This window comes from Epinephelus lanceolatus, chromosome 20 (genome assembly GCF_041903045.1).
Source record: "Epinephelus lanceolatus isolate andai-2023 chromosome 20, ASM4190304v1, whole genome shotgun sequence".
Classification (NCBI taxonomy): domain Eukaryota; kingdom Metazoa; phylum Chordata; class Actinopteri; order Perciformes; family Serranidae; genus Epinephelus; species Epinephelus lanceolatus.
Genome location: NC_135753.1, coordinates 33,755,495 through 33,774,780, shown reverse-complemented (window position 1 = coordinate 33,774,780; position 19,286 = coordinate 33,755,495). Strand labels below are relative to the sequence as shown.

General features: G+C 41.4%; 1 protein-coding gene across 26 annotated transcripts in view; it reads right to left on the bottom strand.

The window, feature by feature from the left end:
• Positions 1-19,286, bottom strand: part of svila (supervillin a) — a 110,470-nt gene that overhangs the window by 12,979 nt on the left and 78,205 nt on the right. For 13 of the 26 annotated variants that reach the window (XM_078162545.1, XM_078162547.1, XM_078162535.1 and 10 more), the window contains 9 exons: positions 18,050-18,188; positions 13,387-13,519; positions 10,429-10,482; positions 7,166-7,240; positions 6,621-6,677; positions 3,969-4,134; positions 3,360-3,443; positions 2,991-3,017; positions 2,445-2,531 (listed from right to left, as the gene is read on the bottom strand). In XM_078162545.1, the coding sequence (XP_078018671.1) occupies positions 2,445-2,531; positions 2,991-3,017; positions 3,360-3,443; positions 3,969-4,134; positions 6,621-6,677; positions 7,166-7,240; positions 10,429-10,482; positions 13,387-13,519; positions 18,050-18,188 (822 nt within the window). The remainder of the gene's footprint in view (positions 1-2,444; positions 2,532-2,990; positions 3,018-3,359; positions 3,444-3,968; positions 4,135-6,620; positions 6,678-7,165; positions 7,241-10,428; positions 10,483-13,386; positions 13,520-18,049; positions 18,189-19,286) is intronic. The other 13 variants (XM_033638527.2, XM_033638528.2, XM_033638534.2 and 10 more) reach the window with 7 other exon arrangements.

The following is a 19,286-nucleotide window of genomic DNA, read 5'->3' as shown; positions in this document are numbered from 1 at the left end:
GAGACAAAGACGCTCCCCATGATTGTTTCTTAAATTAAATTATGTTTTTCAGCTAGAGTTTGCCTCTTTATTAGGAAATGAATGCGCACAACATACTGATACACTCAATTAAAATCTCATTCATATCTTTTTGTATAGGCCCAGTTGAATATTGCAGTAATAATGTCTGGTTATCACAAAATCCCATAGAAACACCTGGACTGACATCACGGCACACCATTTGAGAACCACTGGTGTGTACGAAGCATCTTAGCCACTAAGCCACCATGTTGGTTTTTTGCTCACAAGCTGCATCACAGATGGATCTTTAACCCTATTTTGCTGCTGAGGCCTCAGTTAAAGACCATAATGAGGAATATGCGTACTTTGTTTTCACAACACATCACAATAAATCTTCGGTAACACTTCATAAGACAGCCTGCGTTTTAGAGTGTACCTCTCGTCCACACAACTTACATGTACTGTCCCGGGAGTTAGAGCATAATTCCTCCCGGGAACTTACCACATACTTTCCCAGGAGTTAGAGTATAACGACGTGGTCACTTGGCATATACTTCCCCGGGAGTTAGGGTATAACTTGCATTCTTGTGCGTTCACGAGAAGTGGATCTCTCTTACCATCATTTTGATTTCATGACTGGATCAACGGTTTGGGAATGGGAAGAACTTGTTCGAGAAATTTCAAACCCATATTAAACAGCCTGTGCTGATCTGCTCTCTCATGAGCTCTCTGTGTGCCCCTCAGGTGCAGGCAAGTCCCGGGAGTTAGGGTATAACTCCCGGGGAAGTATATGCCAAGTGACCACGAGTTATACTCTAACTCTTGGGAAAGTATATGTAAGAAAGTGGACGTGAGGTACACTCTAAAACGCGGGCCGTCTTATGAAGTGTTACCAAATCTTCTTATCAGTTCCATCATCTATAGTTAAGTTACTGAGCTGGGATTCCTGTGTGCTCACATGCTGCATGCAAAATGTTCAGCTGAGTATTCATTCATCCACAAAAATTAAGATTATAGGCAGGGTTATCATTATGGTTGTAGAAAAGCTGCAGGAAGGTTCTTGTTTTTTTAAAAGTAATCTTTTTGCCCTACAGTGTGAAAGAAAAAATTATTTTAAAGATTGATTTGACACGAGAACAACCACCTCAACAACTTCAAAATGGTTCATTCAAACTGTCTTACTGTTTATTAAGCTTATTTTTACATAGAAGATGCTAATCAAGCAATCATTTTAATTAAAGTGCTCTGAAGAAGGCTGAAGAAGACATTTAATCTCTCTTTGTGCTGTTTAATCTAGTGCTGCTGTAGCCTTCATGTTAATATGACTGTGTTTAATTCAGACTACTGTTTTGAAAGTGAAATGGAAACCAAGGTCTGATCCATCAAGGCAGGACTGCAGTGGTGACTTTTACATACAAGTTACTTTCGCTTATTCTAACATGAGGCCGGCATTTTAAACAGCCATTACATTAATGTAGCAAGGTGCTACTCTGACAGCAGCTCTATTAAAACACAGTTGTTGTAACCTGTAACCACATGTGTCACCAAATCTATCACGACTGTACTCTTACAGAAATTTACTTAAAGTAGAGAAGAATAAATGCGTGCACATGCCTAGAAAAATGCAACACTAATAGTTGTTCACATCCTAAATGAATTATAGTGAACTAGACGGAGAATACTGCATTTAATTCACTGAGTTTGGTCTCAATCATACATCATACATTTCTTTAGGGCTGCCCCCCAATAGTCGACCAAACGTTAGTCGTCCAGAAAGGTCATGGTTGGCAAAATTTCATTGGTCGCTTAGTTGCAGAAAATAAACAGACAAACAAAAAATTGAAAAGAAAAAAAAAATTCAAACTCAATTAGGAGCTACGCCTTGTCAAAATAAATCCAAACCTATATGACTGGACCATGTGTGACTTTACTTTGAAAGGACAGACACAGGAAGTGTCCACGCTCAGCAGTCAGACAGGAGTCAGGTTAATTTCCAGGGCTGGTACCTGCGGTTATTCCACAGGCTAGTTAATAACATGTCGGGCAGGAAATCCAAAGTGTGGGATCATTTTGAGAAGGTGAAGGACGAACCCAAGGTGATATGTAAACTCATCTTCATTGGTCGGCTACAAACATGACGTATCATCTGAAACATGGAAGTAGCTACATGCCCATTAGCCCACAGCGTCATTAACACGCGGCTCGCTCAGTGTGTGACGTGCACTTGTAGATAAAATATAGGCCTATATTAATGAAGGTTCATTAGTACGGTTTTGTATTTCGTGACAAGTCGACTAATGGCTCTAAATGACGACTACTGGTCGATGAGGAAAGTTCTTAGCTGGGGGCAGCCGTAATTTTGTTATCGTGTGAACCATGTGAAAGAGTGCGGTGCCAAGTAGAGGCATGATGACCCTGGAGACAACATGCCGAACACCACTGACCTTTACTGTTGAGCTTGCCGAGGAATGACTCCAGTTTATCCAGCTTCAGGTCAGACTCCAGGTTCAGCTCTGGTACAGCCTTGATCTCTGCACAGCCACACGCACACAGACACACACCAACACACACACACCTGTTAGAGCCATAAATTCACTCTGCATTTGCATCATATCTCTGCACAGGCAGGCAGTCTGAAGTTCTGTTGTCCAGAGTCACACTTGCCACCACGGATGCTGCTGCTGCTGAGCTGACCAATGACTGAGCATGAACACTTGCACACAGTCATGATGACATTATCTGAACATATTTCCTGTCAGTCACAAGCAGTAAACAGCCACTAAGTATGAATCCTTCTGCACTCCAGACTCATGCATATTGATGGAAACATCATCCCATGGTTTTTATTCTATTAGGCTCTGGTAACCTGATAGAAGTCTCACAGCAACATCACACATTAGTGCTGATGATATTTGTGGTTTTGGTGATAATGATGATGATGATGATGATGAACATAGCATTCAGTGCAACACCAAAGAAAGAGAATACACCTTCAATGTCAGACATCTCCTCCATGTCTTTTGAAAGAGAAGCAAAGACAATCAGTTACACTGTGCTCATATGAGATCTGTTCAGCATCAGCGCATCAACTCAGTCAGAGCAACAATTCAGTTAATGAACTGTGTGTAGAATTTGTTTGGCAACTGTCTGGTGACATTCGAGGACGTAACAAAGTCATGTCATTAGGTGTAAATCAGATTGGAGCAGCAGCTCAGCCCAACGATCTTCATTAACCCTGCTACATGAATTAAACGGTTCCACATGACTGCAGTGTGACAGTAGGTAACCAGAGGACACAAGTGTGTGGAGGAAGGCAGACAAAGAGCATGGAAAGCACACACAGATGAATAAATACTGACCTTCCTGTGGTTTGGAGATGGCCACGCTGCTGATCTTGGGTTTGGAGGACACTGGAGACTGGAGGGCTGCGGGGGAGGCCAACCCTGTTGTAAGAACACAGACAGGTTAGCAACCAAAAGCCCAACAAAACCAGGTTGTACGTTCCCCTTATGTTGCAATCACTGGATATAGTGCTAACAACACTTGCCTCAAAGGCAGCCAGAGCTACAGAAACACCATTTAAGCTGCCTGTGAAGACGGTTAAGGAAAAATATCTCTGCTGCTAATCTTTCCTACGCCACTATCCATCAGATATAATCTGGCCAAACCCACCGACTCCCCTGAAACCTTCCATCAGCTGCCCCCTCTGGCTGAGCCCGGAGCTAATAGGGAACAACTCCAACCATACACTCATTTTCTGTCTGAGCAGAGTGCTGTCTGTTGTGCTTGGGCCTGATGGAGGGAAAAGGAGAGTCACTTTCCCCAGCTGCTAATTGAGAAGGGGGCTTTGGGGGATTCAGGGAAGAGAGCTGAGACTGAACTGCGGACTTAACTCTCTCTGGTCTAATGACTGAGTGCAGTTCAGCATGTGTGCATGCGCTTCTTAGATATGGAGAAGCACGCCTGACCTTTCTTCACCATTCGTGCAGCCACGGTGAACTGGGTGGAGTCGTTGGCGGCTCCGTGTCCTTTCGTCTTCCACGCCTCCTCTTGGGCTACTATCAGCTGTTTCCTCTCCTGGATGGACATGTGGGCGTCTATGCCCTGGCTCTCCATCTCAGCCTCAGCTATCCTCTGAGAAATGAGAGAAAGGAGGAGTTACTGTCAGTTACTGTACATTACAACACTCTTAATGGACTGAATATTAAAGGAATAATCCACCTCAAGGTACACTGTTCTACTTAGTTTGTTTGATGCATTCCAGAAAGCATTCTGTGAGTATGCGATGTGAATTTTTTATCTTGTACCCACGTTCCATCAAACTGTATCCACAACAGTACTTTTTGTCACAATTTTTGAAGTGACCCAGGCACTTGGGCTTGAACAGAAGGAGTACAAAAAATATTTTATTAGCTATCAAGCTTGATAATACCTTCTTTGGAGGTATGTTCTCACACTACACTACAGCAAAAGGAAAAATAAACTACATAAAAACACAACTGAACCATCTTAAAGGGATAGTGCATCCAAAAATGAAAATTCAGCCATTATCTACTCACCCATATGCCGAGGGAGGCTCAGGTGAAGTTTTAGAGTCCTCACATCACTTGCGGAGATCCAAGGGGAGAGGAGGTAGCAACACAACTCCACCAAATGCAGGCTGACGGTGCCCCAGATTCAAACGTCCAAAAACACATAATTGAAACCACAAAATATCTCCATACTGCTCGTCTGTAGTGATCCAAGTGTCCTGAAGCCCCGACATAAAAAGTTGTTTGGGAAAAACGTCATTTGAACTCTGTTTTTAGCCTCATTGTAGCCTGTAGCTCTAACTGCCTCTCTGTGCACCGCGCGCTCATGTACACTTGTGTGCGAGACCAGCAAAAGCACGTGAACACACATGAAGGCGGTGCCCATGTCTCACGGTCTCATGCAAGCGCGTACATGAGAGCACGGTCCACAGAGAGGCAGTCAGAGCTACAGGCTACAATGAGGCTAAAAACAGAGTTCAAATGAAGTTTTTCCAAACAACTTTTTATGTCGGGGCTTCAGGACACTTGGATCACTACGGACGAGCAGTATGGAGATATTTTGTGGTTTCAATTATGTGTTTTTGGACGTTTGAATCTGGGGCACCGTCAGCCTCCATTAGGTGGAGTTGTGCTGCTACCTCCTCTCCCCTTGGATCTCCACAAGTGTTTTGAGGACTCTAAAACTTCACCTGAGCCTCCCTCGGCATATGGGTGAGTAGATAATGGCTGAATTTTCATTTTTAAGCCTGATCAATGGTCGGCCGCTCAACACTTTTGATAAATGTCGCTCGACAGATTTGACATATATTCGAAAGACAAAAATTGTCCCTTGACACTCTACTTTCATGTTGTGTGTTGTGGCAGAAGTGAATCAATTAAGAGTGAAACGATCAAGGTGTCTTTTGTGCTATTTAATAAATTGATAAAAAAGAGTCAATCTATTTCAGCTGAAAGGTTAAATTTCGAAGTGTACAGCACAAGGGAGGCCTCGAAGTTAACGATAACTGAAAACAGCTACGAAGCACACTTCTCATATACAAATAAGGTACAATGAGGCCTTGCACACATGAGGAAGCAGAATATGACATGTCCATATATGGTAATGATTTATTTTGCTCCTACACTGTGCACCTGGAGAATTTTGCAAAGTCACAGACATCGTCATACACTGTTGCGCAATGTGATCAGGTAGTCACGGAGAGCCTCTCTGACACATCTGCTGGAGTTTTGAGTGTCCTAGGGGATTGGATCTGGATGACGAGATCAGCAAAACAATTGGCGGATATGCAAAAATATCAAAAGTGCATCTCCTCATCCATGTCTTGTATTTGTTGAACCAACGCATATTCACCCTGTAGCTCCTTTGTTTGGTTCAATGGACGCACTGACCACCTTCTTCTCTCGAGCTGCTGTTGTCATCTCAAATCTCTTCCTCTTTAATTATCTTACTGATTCATCAAGTCCCTCAAAATGCAAAAGGATAAAAGCAGCACAAACAAGCAAACCAAGAAGGATGGCCTGCTGATTGGGACGATACAACCAAATAAGACAGCTAAAAGATAACGTCTCGTCACTATGGGCATTAGTGAAATCTTTCACAGACGCATACATCGAAAAGATTGCGCCTCTTTTGTATTTCTGTCAAACAGCACTCATCAGACGCCTGCCATTGGCTCTTTTTAAAAGCGACTGTTTAAATGTGGAATTTTCCTTTAACATTGAGCCATATTCACAAACAGACAAAGTAGCCAAGCACAACAAGGACACCAAAGGGGGATAATTAATACACAGAGGCACATTAATCACCGCCTCACACTGAAAAGAAGCTGTTCACCAACATCCAAAGGAAAATGATTGATTTTCTTTTTTTACTGGTGGATGCACACAAGTTTAGAAACATTTTAGTGTCACTCATGAAGTTAAAATGAAAGAAATATTAGTCAAAGTGGAGACAAACAATAGTAGACAGTGTTCTTCAGTGACTGATTATGACACAAGTCATTTGGTGCAAAATTTGATTCCAATGTGTGTGTGTATGTAACTGGGAGAGGGAGTTGGGGGATTGGTGCACAGTATCAACAGGGTCACCTTCCGTCTCCAGGGGTGTCTCTCATCCACCTGCATGGGTCTGGGAGATCTGGTGGTCTTCACAACCAGGGGGACGGGTGAGGAAGGTAAGAGAGGATGAGGATTTAGAGATAAGGATGGAAAGATGGTAGAAAATGTCCAAGCTCTGCACAAATGTTAGACGCTGCAGGGGCCGCCATGCTGACCTCACAGGGATGAATATTTAGCGGCATAAAGCAAGAGCAGAGCGGCTGTGGAGCACTAAGGAACATAATGTGCACTTGACCTAACTGTTCTGGCAGCATGGTTGCAGCTGAGGGAGCACTACGACTTGACAGATTGGGGGTGAAGGAGTTTGTAATGTGAAAGAGTGCAGGGTCGAATAACCACACAGATACAGCTGAGGAGCATTTTGGAAACTCTCACTCTCTGTACAGGGAAGATGCATGTTGAAACAAAGGGGTCTGTGATTTGTGCGTGTATTCCAGAGCTCTGTGAAGCAGGCAGGGAGGGTGGCGAAGCAAGCAAAGGCCAAGCAATGTGCACAGGCTGCTGCAACTTCCTACCTGGCTGGCTGAATCATCAGGGGAAGGAGAAAGGAGAGGAGGCTCGGGAGAGAAAGTAGAGGCAAAGACTGGCTCCTATGGAGGCGGAGCCATGGAAAGAGGAGGAGACAGTATTTAAAAGGGGTGCTCCAAAGATGAAGATCAGTTTGCTGGTCATGGTCGATGCTGGGCAGCGTGGAAAAGCTGTTGTGTAATGTCTAATGACCCCTGATGATGTCATATTGATCAGGGTTATCTCAGCTTGAGCTCAGAGACTACACACTCCTCGCAGGGGTGTGAAGTTTGAAAGAGGTGGGAGGTGCATTTTGGGAAGTGTAGGATAACAGAACTGTTTTAAAGTCATTCCGCCCTTCATTACACTATCTTAAAATTCAAACAAAAATTCAATCACACAACCTTTTATATAACCATCTTTCCCATTATTAACAGCCTATAGTCTTTTTACTATATGTAATATAAGTCTCTCTCTGATATCTATTTTATATTGCTGTGAAAACATCAACAAATTTCTCCTTTAAACAACTGTATTTATCACTGATTAAACTGAACACATCATGAGAACTTTATAATTTACCTTTGCAGGATACTAATTTTTACCAGAGAGAGCTTAAACGCATCATAATGTAACAGTATTATAAGTAATATTATTGCCATTTTAAATATGCTGCAATATGCTGAGTATTGTGATAAAATATACTGTGATATATTGCAATTTATTACCTTTTGTCAACTATAAATTCTGTCTACATTCGTATTATCTAATAAGATAAACTTTCCAGTCTGTTCATCTCACTTCAATCATTGTTTTTGCAGCAAAATGTTTCTAGTGAACCGAAAAAGCAACTGATTTTATTAATCGAGTAGGCTACCTAAAGTTCACTGCAATACTATTATGCTATACTGCTGTATCGATTTTTCCCCCCACCAATCATGCAGATGTCAACATGGATTTGTTGTTCACAATGAATCATTACCGGGGAAATTACAGGGTGTGACCTCTCACACATCGATAGTGAGTTTACTGCGTCCTTTGGGCCTGAAGGCATCACAGAAAGATCTCTGTTCTTCCCAAACATGTTTTCTATTGTATTGTTTTCTATTTTTTGTGTATCGTCAAACAGCGCCAAGTATTTGATCTTACTATATAATGACGAAAACTCTGTCTGTGTGTCTGTTCCACGTTTTTCTCCTCACTGACTGGCAATATTACATCAATTGGCCAAAGGGGGGCGCTATAGCAACCGATTGAAATTGCAAACTCTGAATGGGCATATCTCATGCCCTGTATGTCGTAGAGACGTGAAACTTTGCACAGAGATGCCTCTCCTCATGAGAAACAAATTTGCTTCAAGAACCCATAACTTCTGCTTATATAGATTTTCCGCCATTTTGAATTTTTTGAAAAACACTTCAAATGGATCTCTTCCTAGGAAGTTTGAGCGATCTGCATGAAACTGGGTGAACATAATCTAGGGACCAATATCTAAAGTTCCCTCTTGGCAAAAGTTGGAAAACTTACTAAAACTGAGCTTCTATAAGGCAATGACTAACTATCTGCCTTTCAACGTGCTACCTCAACTACTATGTACAGTTTTAGCCCACTAACTATCCCACTATTGGCAATGGTACTACTGTACTTTCAGTAAAGCAATCGTACTATCAAATTCACAAACACTCTGTCTGAATACATTGCTCTTCTTAATGGGTTCAGTTGACTAATTAATCTGCAATTTCCTATGATCTGTATCCCAAACACACACCATGTGAAACTGTACGTGGTCAACTGTGCACTCAGTGGGTATGGACTAGTTTTTAAATTAATAATATGACCAATACAGATTAAACTTTAGGTAGCTCCTAGAATAATATAATCAATTATTTTTCAGTCCAATAGTTTCGTTTTGCTGCTGCAAAAAATGGCTGAGGTGAGATGAACAGACTGAAAACTTACTTATTACCTTTTTTACAAATGAAAAAAGGTAATAAATCACAATGTATTTATATAAATCACACATATGTAGAATGGCAATGACATTGTAATAATATAAGTATCATGATAAAATCGTATTGTGAATCCTCTAGTGATTCCCGCCCTTAACACCGATGTGAGGCCAACAAAGAGGTGCAAATTCATATAAAAAAATTATTAGTGCAGCTTTTATGTATGTTTTCCCTTAAAGGGAAATTTCAGTTTATTTCAACCGCGCTTTGGAAAGCAGAGCTAGATGGTAAACAAACATGGCAGCACACCGGTAAGGTAAGACAACACGTTTACATGTCATTTTCTATATGTTCTCTGACATTTATCCTAACGATATGAGGCGGTCTTTGTGGAAAAAAAAGCTTGTTTAGTGGACTAACTTTGCACTTGAAGGTTGCCCGTTCACTTACGTTTTAACAGGTCTGATGCTACTATGCGCCCCGGCTGTATCTAGGCTAACGGCTAACATGCTAACTATTATTTTTATGTCACTAGTCACTTGAAACAAATTTAGGACGATAGGAGACAGGTTGAAATAAACCGAAATTTCCCTTTAAGATTTTGAGTCTGCTTTAACATTATAATCAGCCTTAAAAACCCATCACATGTAACATTTGTGTCATTAGAACGTTAACTCTTCCTCATGTCATTGAACCTCTGCATTCACAGAAATATTACCAGGGATATGACCTCAGTTGCAGCTGAAGCCCTGAGCAGCTGGAGAGGAGAGCAAACAGGAGGCAGGGCAGAGGAGTGTGCCAAGCTGTTTGAACTCTATGTCAACAACAGTTCAGGCCTTTGAGATTTCGGAAGAGTGATAAGGATTATAGTCCTACTCCAGCCCCCACACACAGCTCACATTACCAGATAAATACCTGGTAAAGTTATGATGATTAGAGACAAACACACAGAAACACATCCACAGTGTGAGAGACTGAAGACACAGTCACAACTCTGAAACCCAACGAGCAGAGGTGAATTAGAGGAGCACACACTTACGGTGCTGCGCAACAAACCCTCACTGTGATTGTAAAGGGAAACACCCACACACAGTCCCACCACCAATACCATCACACACACACACACACACACACAGATAGCTGAATGTGTGTTACACTCAGGATGTATTTATCAAGAGGGTGTGTTAGCAGCAGCCAGGAAGCGCAGTTAGGGATATAAAATTTAGATCACCACTCATCCAATTTGAATGCACTTGATAAATACCACCGCAGTGTGTGTGTGTGTGTGTGTGTGTGATCTTGGCCTCGCACACTGGCCTTACCCAGAGCTGGTCGGACACTGCAAACTCATCGATCATCATCAGTGCTTCATTGTCCTACACACGAGCAGTCGCGGGAGAGAAGGGACATGTTTGCTGAAGGCTCTGTTGTCCCCAAAATAATGTCATGAGCAAAATACACGACTGAACATTTGGACTCTGATCAATTTTAAGATCCTTTAAGAAGCTAGAAAATATCAATGGTGTAACAGAAATAGCGCTTTCATCAAAGACATCTCCCTTGGTTGGAACAATAGTTGTTATCTGCTCTGCTGTTGGCGTTTGCTTGACTCTGCTGCGTTCTGTATCTGCCTGATCTTCAGCGTAGCTCTTCTTTGATCTAAAATAGGAAATTGACTGAATTGTGTCCACTGGCTCTGGTGAATAGGAGGATGAAAACAAGATCGACTGTCCTTCCCCGTGACCTCTACTCAGCCATCACTTGATTAAAGACATTTTTTTGTGTTTGCCCTGATTCAATTAAAACATCATGCTTTATGTAGAAAACATTCAGCATATCAGATCATCCGCAGCTGCATCAGAAGCAAAACTCTCCCTGACCCTGAATGGACTCAAAACTAAAATCAGACTGCATGTAGAGCTGTGGAGCCGTGCTGAACAAACCCTGATAAGCAGCTGGAAACAAAAACAGCCCCGCTGATGGTGGCTGTTGTGAACATGTCTAAACAGAGAGGTAGCGTGTAGCGTCCCACCCTTAACCCTCCCTTCCAAAACAAACAGAGGATACCAACACAGAAACACAGTCGACATGCAGAAGATGAAATGAGGTTTATTTTGTGAAAAGGTAAAGGACATGCAAACAGATACGAAGGCAAACAGAAGAATGAGAGGTTACATGAAAGATGCAGTACAGAGGAAAGATGTCAGGCAAGATTAAACACAGGCTACGTTACACAGGATGTTAGTCATTACTGTCACTGAGTCCTGACACATAGTCAAACAGTTGCACATGTGTAATTTAGGCAAAACTGGCCTTTTAAATCATTTTAATGTACTTTAATGTTGATAATCTCTTATCACAACTGTTACAGATGTATATTAGATGTTCTAGAGACAAAAGAAACTGCTACATACGGAAGTCCATGTCTGCAAATATTAAAAAGAAGTAGAAATTTAGTTTTGATTTAAAGCAGTGGTTTCCAACTGGTCCAGCCACAGGGTCCAGATTTCTCCTTAGGCTGCTTTCAGACTTAGAGTCGTCTCCTTTGGTCTGAATCAGGGACTAATTTTGTTCCAAAGTTGTATAATTGCTGAGAGTTGGTTCGTGTTCTCACGGCAGCATTTACAAGAGGACCAGATCAAATGCCTTGTGTGAGAAAGCTGCTCTTGATTGGTCAGAATTTCCATGTGGGAAAAATCCAGGAAGTAAAGCAAACGTTGAAGAAGAGTACACTTGCAAGATAAATGTGACACTTTCTAATGTCACAATGGAGGGACAACTACGCAGGTTGATTTTAGCGCTGCTCATCGTGGACTATATTGCTGTCATTGTTCATTTTAGTCAAACCATACAGTTTGAAAACGAGGCGCGGCTCCAACTAGAAAACAATGTTTTGATGCATTGGATGTGCTGAATGTGCATATTAAGGCAGTACAGGAGGAGGTGCACATTAATAATCCTCCAGGACTGTAACATGCTCATGTTTAACTCAAACAATGTGTCATGTGACTGCAGTTGCTTCACATCCAGGTCGGAACACCTTCTCACCACAAATGAACCGCACCATAGTTCGTTTGTAACCGGACTCAGACCACCTTTTCAAGAAGGTCTCGGTCTGGTTATTTTGGTGTCAAGTTGCTGTCCATTACTCACTAGTCTACAGCTAATGCACTTCAAAGTAAAAGCTCTCTGCCAGAAATTCACTGTAGTTAAAAATAAAGTGTGTTTTTTTACAAACTTGACACGTTCACGAGTCACATGCGGTCAATTCAGAATGAGCCCACAACCTACTTTTGAACCATGACCCACCAGTTGGGAACCACCGCCAAAGAGAACACTGAAAATCATTTTGCGATTCAGTTTTCATGTACACTTTTAGTTGTAATTCTGTATTTTCAAACATAAAAATGAAATTCAATTTATCATAATCAGTGTTAATTTAAGTTTAATATCACGCACACACAAATGAAAATTTACTTCTTATTTTAACTAACTTATTTTATTCAATATCGGCAGCCACACACTTCCATATCCACGGAATGAAAACAGCATGCACCACGAAATAATGTGCGACTGATCCAGATACAACAGTATCTGTTTTACTGCCATGACTGAGATAAATGCAGATTAACTCTTGAGACAGTCCAAGCACAAAAACACGCAACAGCTGTGTGTGAGACAGAAGAGAGGAAGGAGACAAAGAGATCAAAGAGAGACAGACATGGACAATACACAACCTCTCTGTTTAGAGATATCCACAATTGTTACCATGTGCCTCTGCAGGTTTCTACTGCATAACTGATTATTTAATGGCTGTGATCCTTCTGACATTCCTGTCACTCTACGGTTACACGTCAGTGAAGAAGATCAAAAGCATCTCCAAAACTCTGTTTAATATACAGCCTGGCTTCAGAGGCTCAGACAGGAAATGCCTGCTGTCATAATGCGACAGTGTGGATCAAATCAAATTACTGAAGTCTCAGTGGTACGTCACTGCCACTGTGTTGGTGCTGCATTCAAGTGTCATCAGCACATAGTGTTAGAGTGACTGTTAAAGAGCAGGTCTCTGGACGTGTTTGTGTGTTTGATCTTGTTTTGAAGGCGCCATGATTGGAATCTGAACCACAATTTGGATGCTCCTGATAGGTCGGTTGTTCAAACAGGATGCTGCACCATCTTCTACACATGCCATGAAAGACAGAACAGCCAGACGACCGCCTGTCTCAGGCTCGTCTGGTGATGTGCTCAGTCAGCAGTGAGTGTGCAGGTCAGGTGGTTACCTTCTTCTTGAAGCTCTGCTCCACCTCCCAGAGCTGAGCGTGCTGCTCGCCGACGGCAACCTTCGCCACATCCTGCTTCTTATTGATCCTGTTCCTCCAGTCGTCCTCGCCGCTCTTCTTCAACAAGGCCACTCTGAAGAGAAGAGGAAGCAGAGGGAGGGAAACATCACAGTTTAGCTCATAATAAAACACAGCTTAAATATACAGTATTCATAAGGTAGACAGTGAGATTGTGAGCTGTGCAGAGGGATTGTTGGACGGGACTCAAAACCTGATTCATATGACGCAACCGACGCCCACCCAAAACAACTATTGATTTAAAATATACTGTTACTGTATCATTAAACTGTGGGTATTGACCTCAGCTCTACTAACAACACTATCAATGTCAAGTGGTGGGGTCAGAAAAGTGTTTGGGGAACTGTCAAACACATTATTTTGGATTTAGTTAAAAGCATGAAATCAATAAGGGGATAAAAAAACGAACATAATGTTTCTTGGCCCACTGCAGCACTGTGCTGCTTATTTAACTTTACATTTGAGAACAAGGAGGAGACAGAACACAAACCTTATCTCTGCAAAAACAGATGTGTTTTTTGGTGGCTTTTATCTGACACTGGCAACACACCACTGTAATAACATGATGTTTTACTGCTGTCAAACCAGCAACCAAGTTGTGGAACTGGTATGAAAGATTATTTTTGCTCTGCATAACAGTCTCTAACAGACACTTTCAGAAATGTGCTTGGGGTTTTTTTTAGCATAGCTTAGCCTTGCCATGACTGGCAACAAGGGGAAATAGACCAGCCTTGCTCTGTCCAAAGCTCAAAAGTTGGTGTTAGCTAGCTCAGCATTTAGCAGCGCACACCAAACAAAACAATCAAGATAAACAGCACTACAGCCAGGAGGAAAATATATTTATTTTTGATTTGATGCTGAACTCTCCCTTTAACTCCCTGTAAGATCACAACCTGTTATTTTGACATCTCAGCTCATCTTTGGATTTAGATTGACATGATTTCAGGTTTGTATGCCTCTGCAAAACAGTCAGGCTGCACTTACAGTTTATATTCATGCCTGTCCAGACTCATATTAGCCACATTGCCAAAGCCCATTTTGTCATAATTAGCACACAAATTCTTGGCCAAACGCATGTCTTGTGAGGTCACAGTGACAATGACCTTTGACCGACAATTTTTTACCAGTTCGTCGCTGAGTCCAAGTGCACGTTTGTGCCAAATCTGAAGAAATTCTCTCAAGGTATTCGTGATGTATCACATTCCCGAGAATGAGACGGATGCAAGGTCACAGTGAACTTGACCTTTGATCTCAAAATCGAATCAGTTGATTGTTCAGTCCAAGTGGACGTTTGTGCCAAATTTGAAGAAATTCTCTCAAGGTATTCATGAGATATCACATTCACGAGAATGAGACGGATGCAAGGTCACAGTGAACTTGACCTTTGATTTTCAAAATCGAATCAGTTGATCGTTGAGTGCAAGCGGACGTTTGTGCCAAATTTGAAAAGAAATTCTCTTAAGATATTCATGAGATATCACATTCATGAGAATGAGACAGATGCACAGTCACACTGCACTTGACCTTTGATCTTCAAAATATAATCAGTTGATCGTTAAGTCCAAGTGGACGTTTGTGCCAAATCTGAAGAAATTCTCTCAAGGTACAGTATTCATGAGATATCACATTCATGAGAATGAGAAGGATGCAAGGTCAACGTTGAACTTAACCTTTGATTTTCAAAATCGAATCAGTTGATCATTGAGTCCAAGTGGACGTTTGTGCCTAATTTGATGAAATTCTCTCAAGGTGGTCTTGAGATATTGTGTTCATGAGAGTGGGACGTAGGTATGTAGGTATGTTTGTACAAACAGAATACATAATGCTCCTGGCCACAGCTGTCACCAAAGTGGAAGCATAAAAAGCACACACAGAGTAATCAGACTATCATCTCACACAGATGCTATACTATAGACCCAATATAACAGTGCTTGAAATAAGGACAGAAAGCCCTACGTACAAGGTTTCTGTGAGGTCAGCACTTTTTAAAAACTCTCTTTTGCTTTCCTTCATATTTTATCTCAACCTGTCATAACAACAAAAACATGGAAGCTGCCACGCGCCCTTTAGTCTCATCTGCGAGACTGTTGACACTGAGCAGACGCAGACAGGCTGCCATTTAGCTGCCACACTTCAAAATACTGTGAAGTTTCTGTATAAACACACTGTCAACAGTTTAAGTACAATTAGACATAACAATCACTTGAAGATGTCAGTGGGCGTAACTGGAGCTGGGAGAGTATTTGACAGAATTTGGTTTAACATAGTTAAAGAAAAAAAAAGATACTGGGATTTATTTCAGCTCAGGTAAATATAGGCCAAACATTTGGGAAGTGGGCTCTGAGACAACACTGACTTAAAATCTGGGAATATAGTCTTTAAAATGAGTTGTGGAAAACTGGGACTCGACATGAAGCACATGGAAGATAAGATCACTAACTGAAGTATAGTGTGACGAGAACAGAGGTTCAATTATTGAGGCGTCATCTCTGAGCAGGGAGCAGACCAGACCCATAATGGAGGGGTCAGGGTGCTGGCAGCGCCCTCTGCCCCTGTAACAACCACCCTTCTGTGACCCAGTGAGGGGACGTCCTGTTCTGCCCCGGGGGCTCCACAACTACGCCAAAACACAGGATGAAAGTTACACTGAATAGATGTCGCCAGCTGTATCTGGGATACAGATCCTGCCTCCAGGAAAATCCTTTGAAAATGGGAGAAAGTCAAAGACGAGCTGATGCGGTGAAAGAACAAGTTTAGAGAAGTGGAGCAGACTGGAACAGGAAACACACCCTGTAACACCAGTTTACATGGACTGGTATTATGTCATCGATCAATCAGAGTGTGATTGCTGTCTGGTGTGTGGTGCACCAGTCAAACCAGCAGACTCTGCCTATAACATGACATAACTAGACTTATATAATCATTTCCTTTGTCCGACACTGAGCTTCAGTTAAAAGTCAAAGTTAAACATGATGAACAAGTATATTCAAAATGCACCATCATGAGATGTATTTATTTTCAAACCAACTCGGGTGATGTTCGATAGTTTTCTCACTGTCAAAAACTTCCAGTATTGTACTGTATGTGCACCTGAAGCCTAATATATCGTCTTCCTCTGTGCCTTAGAGCTCCATTGTTGTCCGAAAACTATTAAAACACACCAGCGAGCAACATCGCTGCACTGCGTGACATGTTCCTTCAGTATGGATCGACCGATATGGTTTTTTCAGAGCCGGTGCCGATACTGATTATTATGAAACAGAGATACCGATAGCCGATATTTACAACCGATATATGTCTGCTGTAAAAATCATAGTCACACACACACTCAAACTTGGACACACACATAAATTCAGAGACTGTAATGATAAGGACTACACAGTAGCAGGCTATTATAACAGTACTCATAACAGTAACTGAGGAAACGCTATCATGAGTAAGAAGACACCACAGGCAGGATAAAGAACGACATTTTAGATCTTTCAATAAATAGGAAAATAATAAGTTAAAAATAAAAAAAATCAGTAAGGAAGGTGAAGAATATGCCAGATAAAAACAGATTAATAAAAATAAATAAATACACAATAATCATAAATACAAAATTTAAAAAATAAAATGAAAAACAAACAAAAAAAGAAATGAAATGAAATGAAATAAAAAATAAAATAAAATAAAAAAAGATAAAAAAAAATAAAAAATAAGAAATAAAACAAAATAAAGGAGAGCTCAATTAAACACCAGGCTAAAAAGGCAGGTCTTGAGTTTGCTTTTAAGAGCCTACAGTGGTACGTGCAGGCAGTGAGAAGCACATCAGGGGCAAAACACTGCAGCTCAGGAAAACAAAACTGTATATCGGCATATCAGCGGAAAAAATTACAGATACCGATAACCCTAAAAATTCATAATATCAGCCCCTATAATCAGGCTGATTATTCACACTACTGGGAAATAACTTACACTACTGTAAAAATAAAAACATATATTTGTGACCCTTCAGTGGGAACCAGTGGGCTCGGGCCTGAGAGCAGCAGGCAGGTTAGGGAAGTTTGAAAGTACCACTTCCATATAGGCCTGTCATGATAACTGCTTTTGTTGGACTATATGCTGTTGCAGAAATAATTGTAATACACAATATAATTATAATTTTAAGACCATTTTATGCCACCGATATAATGATGATATAATATCATAAAAATGCAATTAAACCCTTTTTATGAGCGATGAATTTCTAGTTCAAAATATTCAGACATTTGAATTGAAATGTGAACAAAAAAAAAACCAAAACACCAAGGCACACTGCACACTGCCACTGCTGATATTCCACTCTCTATCCAAAGCAAATCACTCTGTCTTGCCCTTGTGATCTCATTTTCTGTCTCAATCTGACCCATATTTTAAAAAGAGAATGAAAGCGAATCCTCTCTTTCGTCAGCCTGAGCTTTGCTGGCTTCATTTACTGTCCAACTGACCCAAAGGAAGGTATATTTTAGGAATTAAGATTAAATGAAAATGTTACACACATAAACAGGATGCACAAACACAAGGAAAACAACTCACTCTCAGCTTGAAAACAATCACAGCTCACCTCTCTCTGATGGACATGTGTCTGGCCATCATCGCGTCGCTCATCTCCTCATCGTCCTCAAACTGAACCAGGCCATCTGTGTGTGCGTCCACCGAACCAGCCGCTGCTCTGGATGTTACCACATTAGACTCCTGCAGCTCTGTGAGCACAGGCAGACAAGCGCACACAACGCAGTGAGTCAAATCAATAACTTGGCAGTGACTAGATAAATGTTAACATGGTTCCCAGGGTGGATCAGACTTAGAATAGCATCAATTTTCTGCTTTGGAGGGCTTATGTGAAGGGAAAAAAGTTGTTAACAGGGTTTTAAAACACATTCTGCAAACTGATCCATGTATCAAACTCCCTGATATTCCCCGTCTAGGATAACACAACGCTCCAAAAGTTCAACGACTACATAAAAGCACAGTCGTGGCTCTCACAGTGCAAACTCAGCAGCACCAAACAGCGTGGGAGCAAACATCTTTCATGCTTACCAAGAGGCTCTCATCTGCATGTGAGAGGCAGCGCAGACACTTCTCAAAGCTTTAAACCTCCCTGCCACGCTGCTAGAAACACTGATGCTCAGTTGTTGCGGCACAACTGCCTGGTTTTGTCTATGACTCCTCAAAACGACGACAATCATACGACTGATCGCGTGCTCTCTGACGAGTTGTGCACCAATACAATCAAAGAGTTTGTCCCGGAGTAACTACAGCTCAGACACAAAGGAAACCTGAAAACCACAATCTGAATGTGAGAGTCGCAGACACAGGAAATGCGGTTCAATGAGAAATGCTTGTTGACTGTGAAGTGAAACCGACACTGGCGATTATGTAGTCTTACAATTTGCTCTTTAAATACTTAAAGTGCTCTTCACTCTTCTATCCAGCATCACTTTTATTTCTTAGATTTGGTTCCGTTAAACGTACAATTTCTGTCGCCATGCATCTCTCAACTAAAACAAGAATAGCACCATAGCAACACCATCACTGCAGTTACTTGTAAAACACTGCGTAGGATCCATAACGAAAATGTACATACAGACAAAAGCCAAAAAATATTCAACAGTTTCTACAATCAGGCTCCACCTCACCACCTGCGTCGTCAATTTCCCATCTCCAAAATGTTCGTAAGCATGGGTCAGAGTCTCTCGCATCAAATTTGTTTTCATAGATCACAACTTTTCGATGGGAAGAGTCGTACGCCTCTTTCAGGCCTCGTTTTTGCAAATGCAATGATTTTAAATGAGACCCCA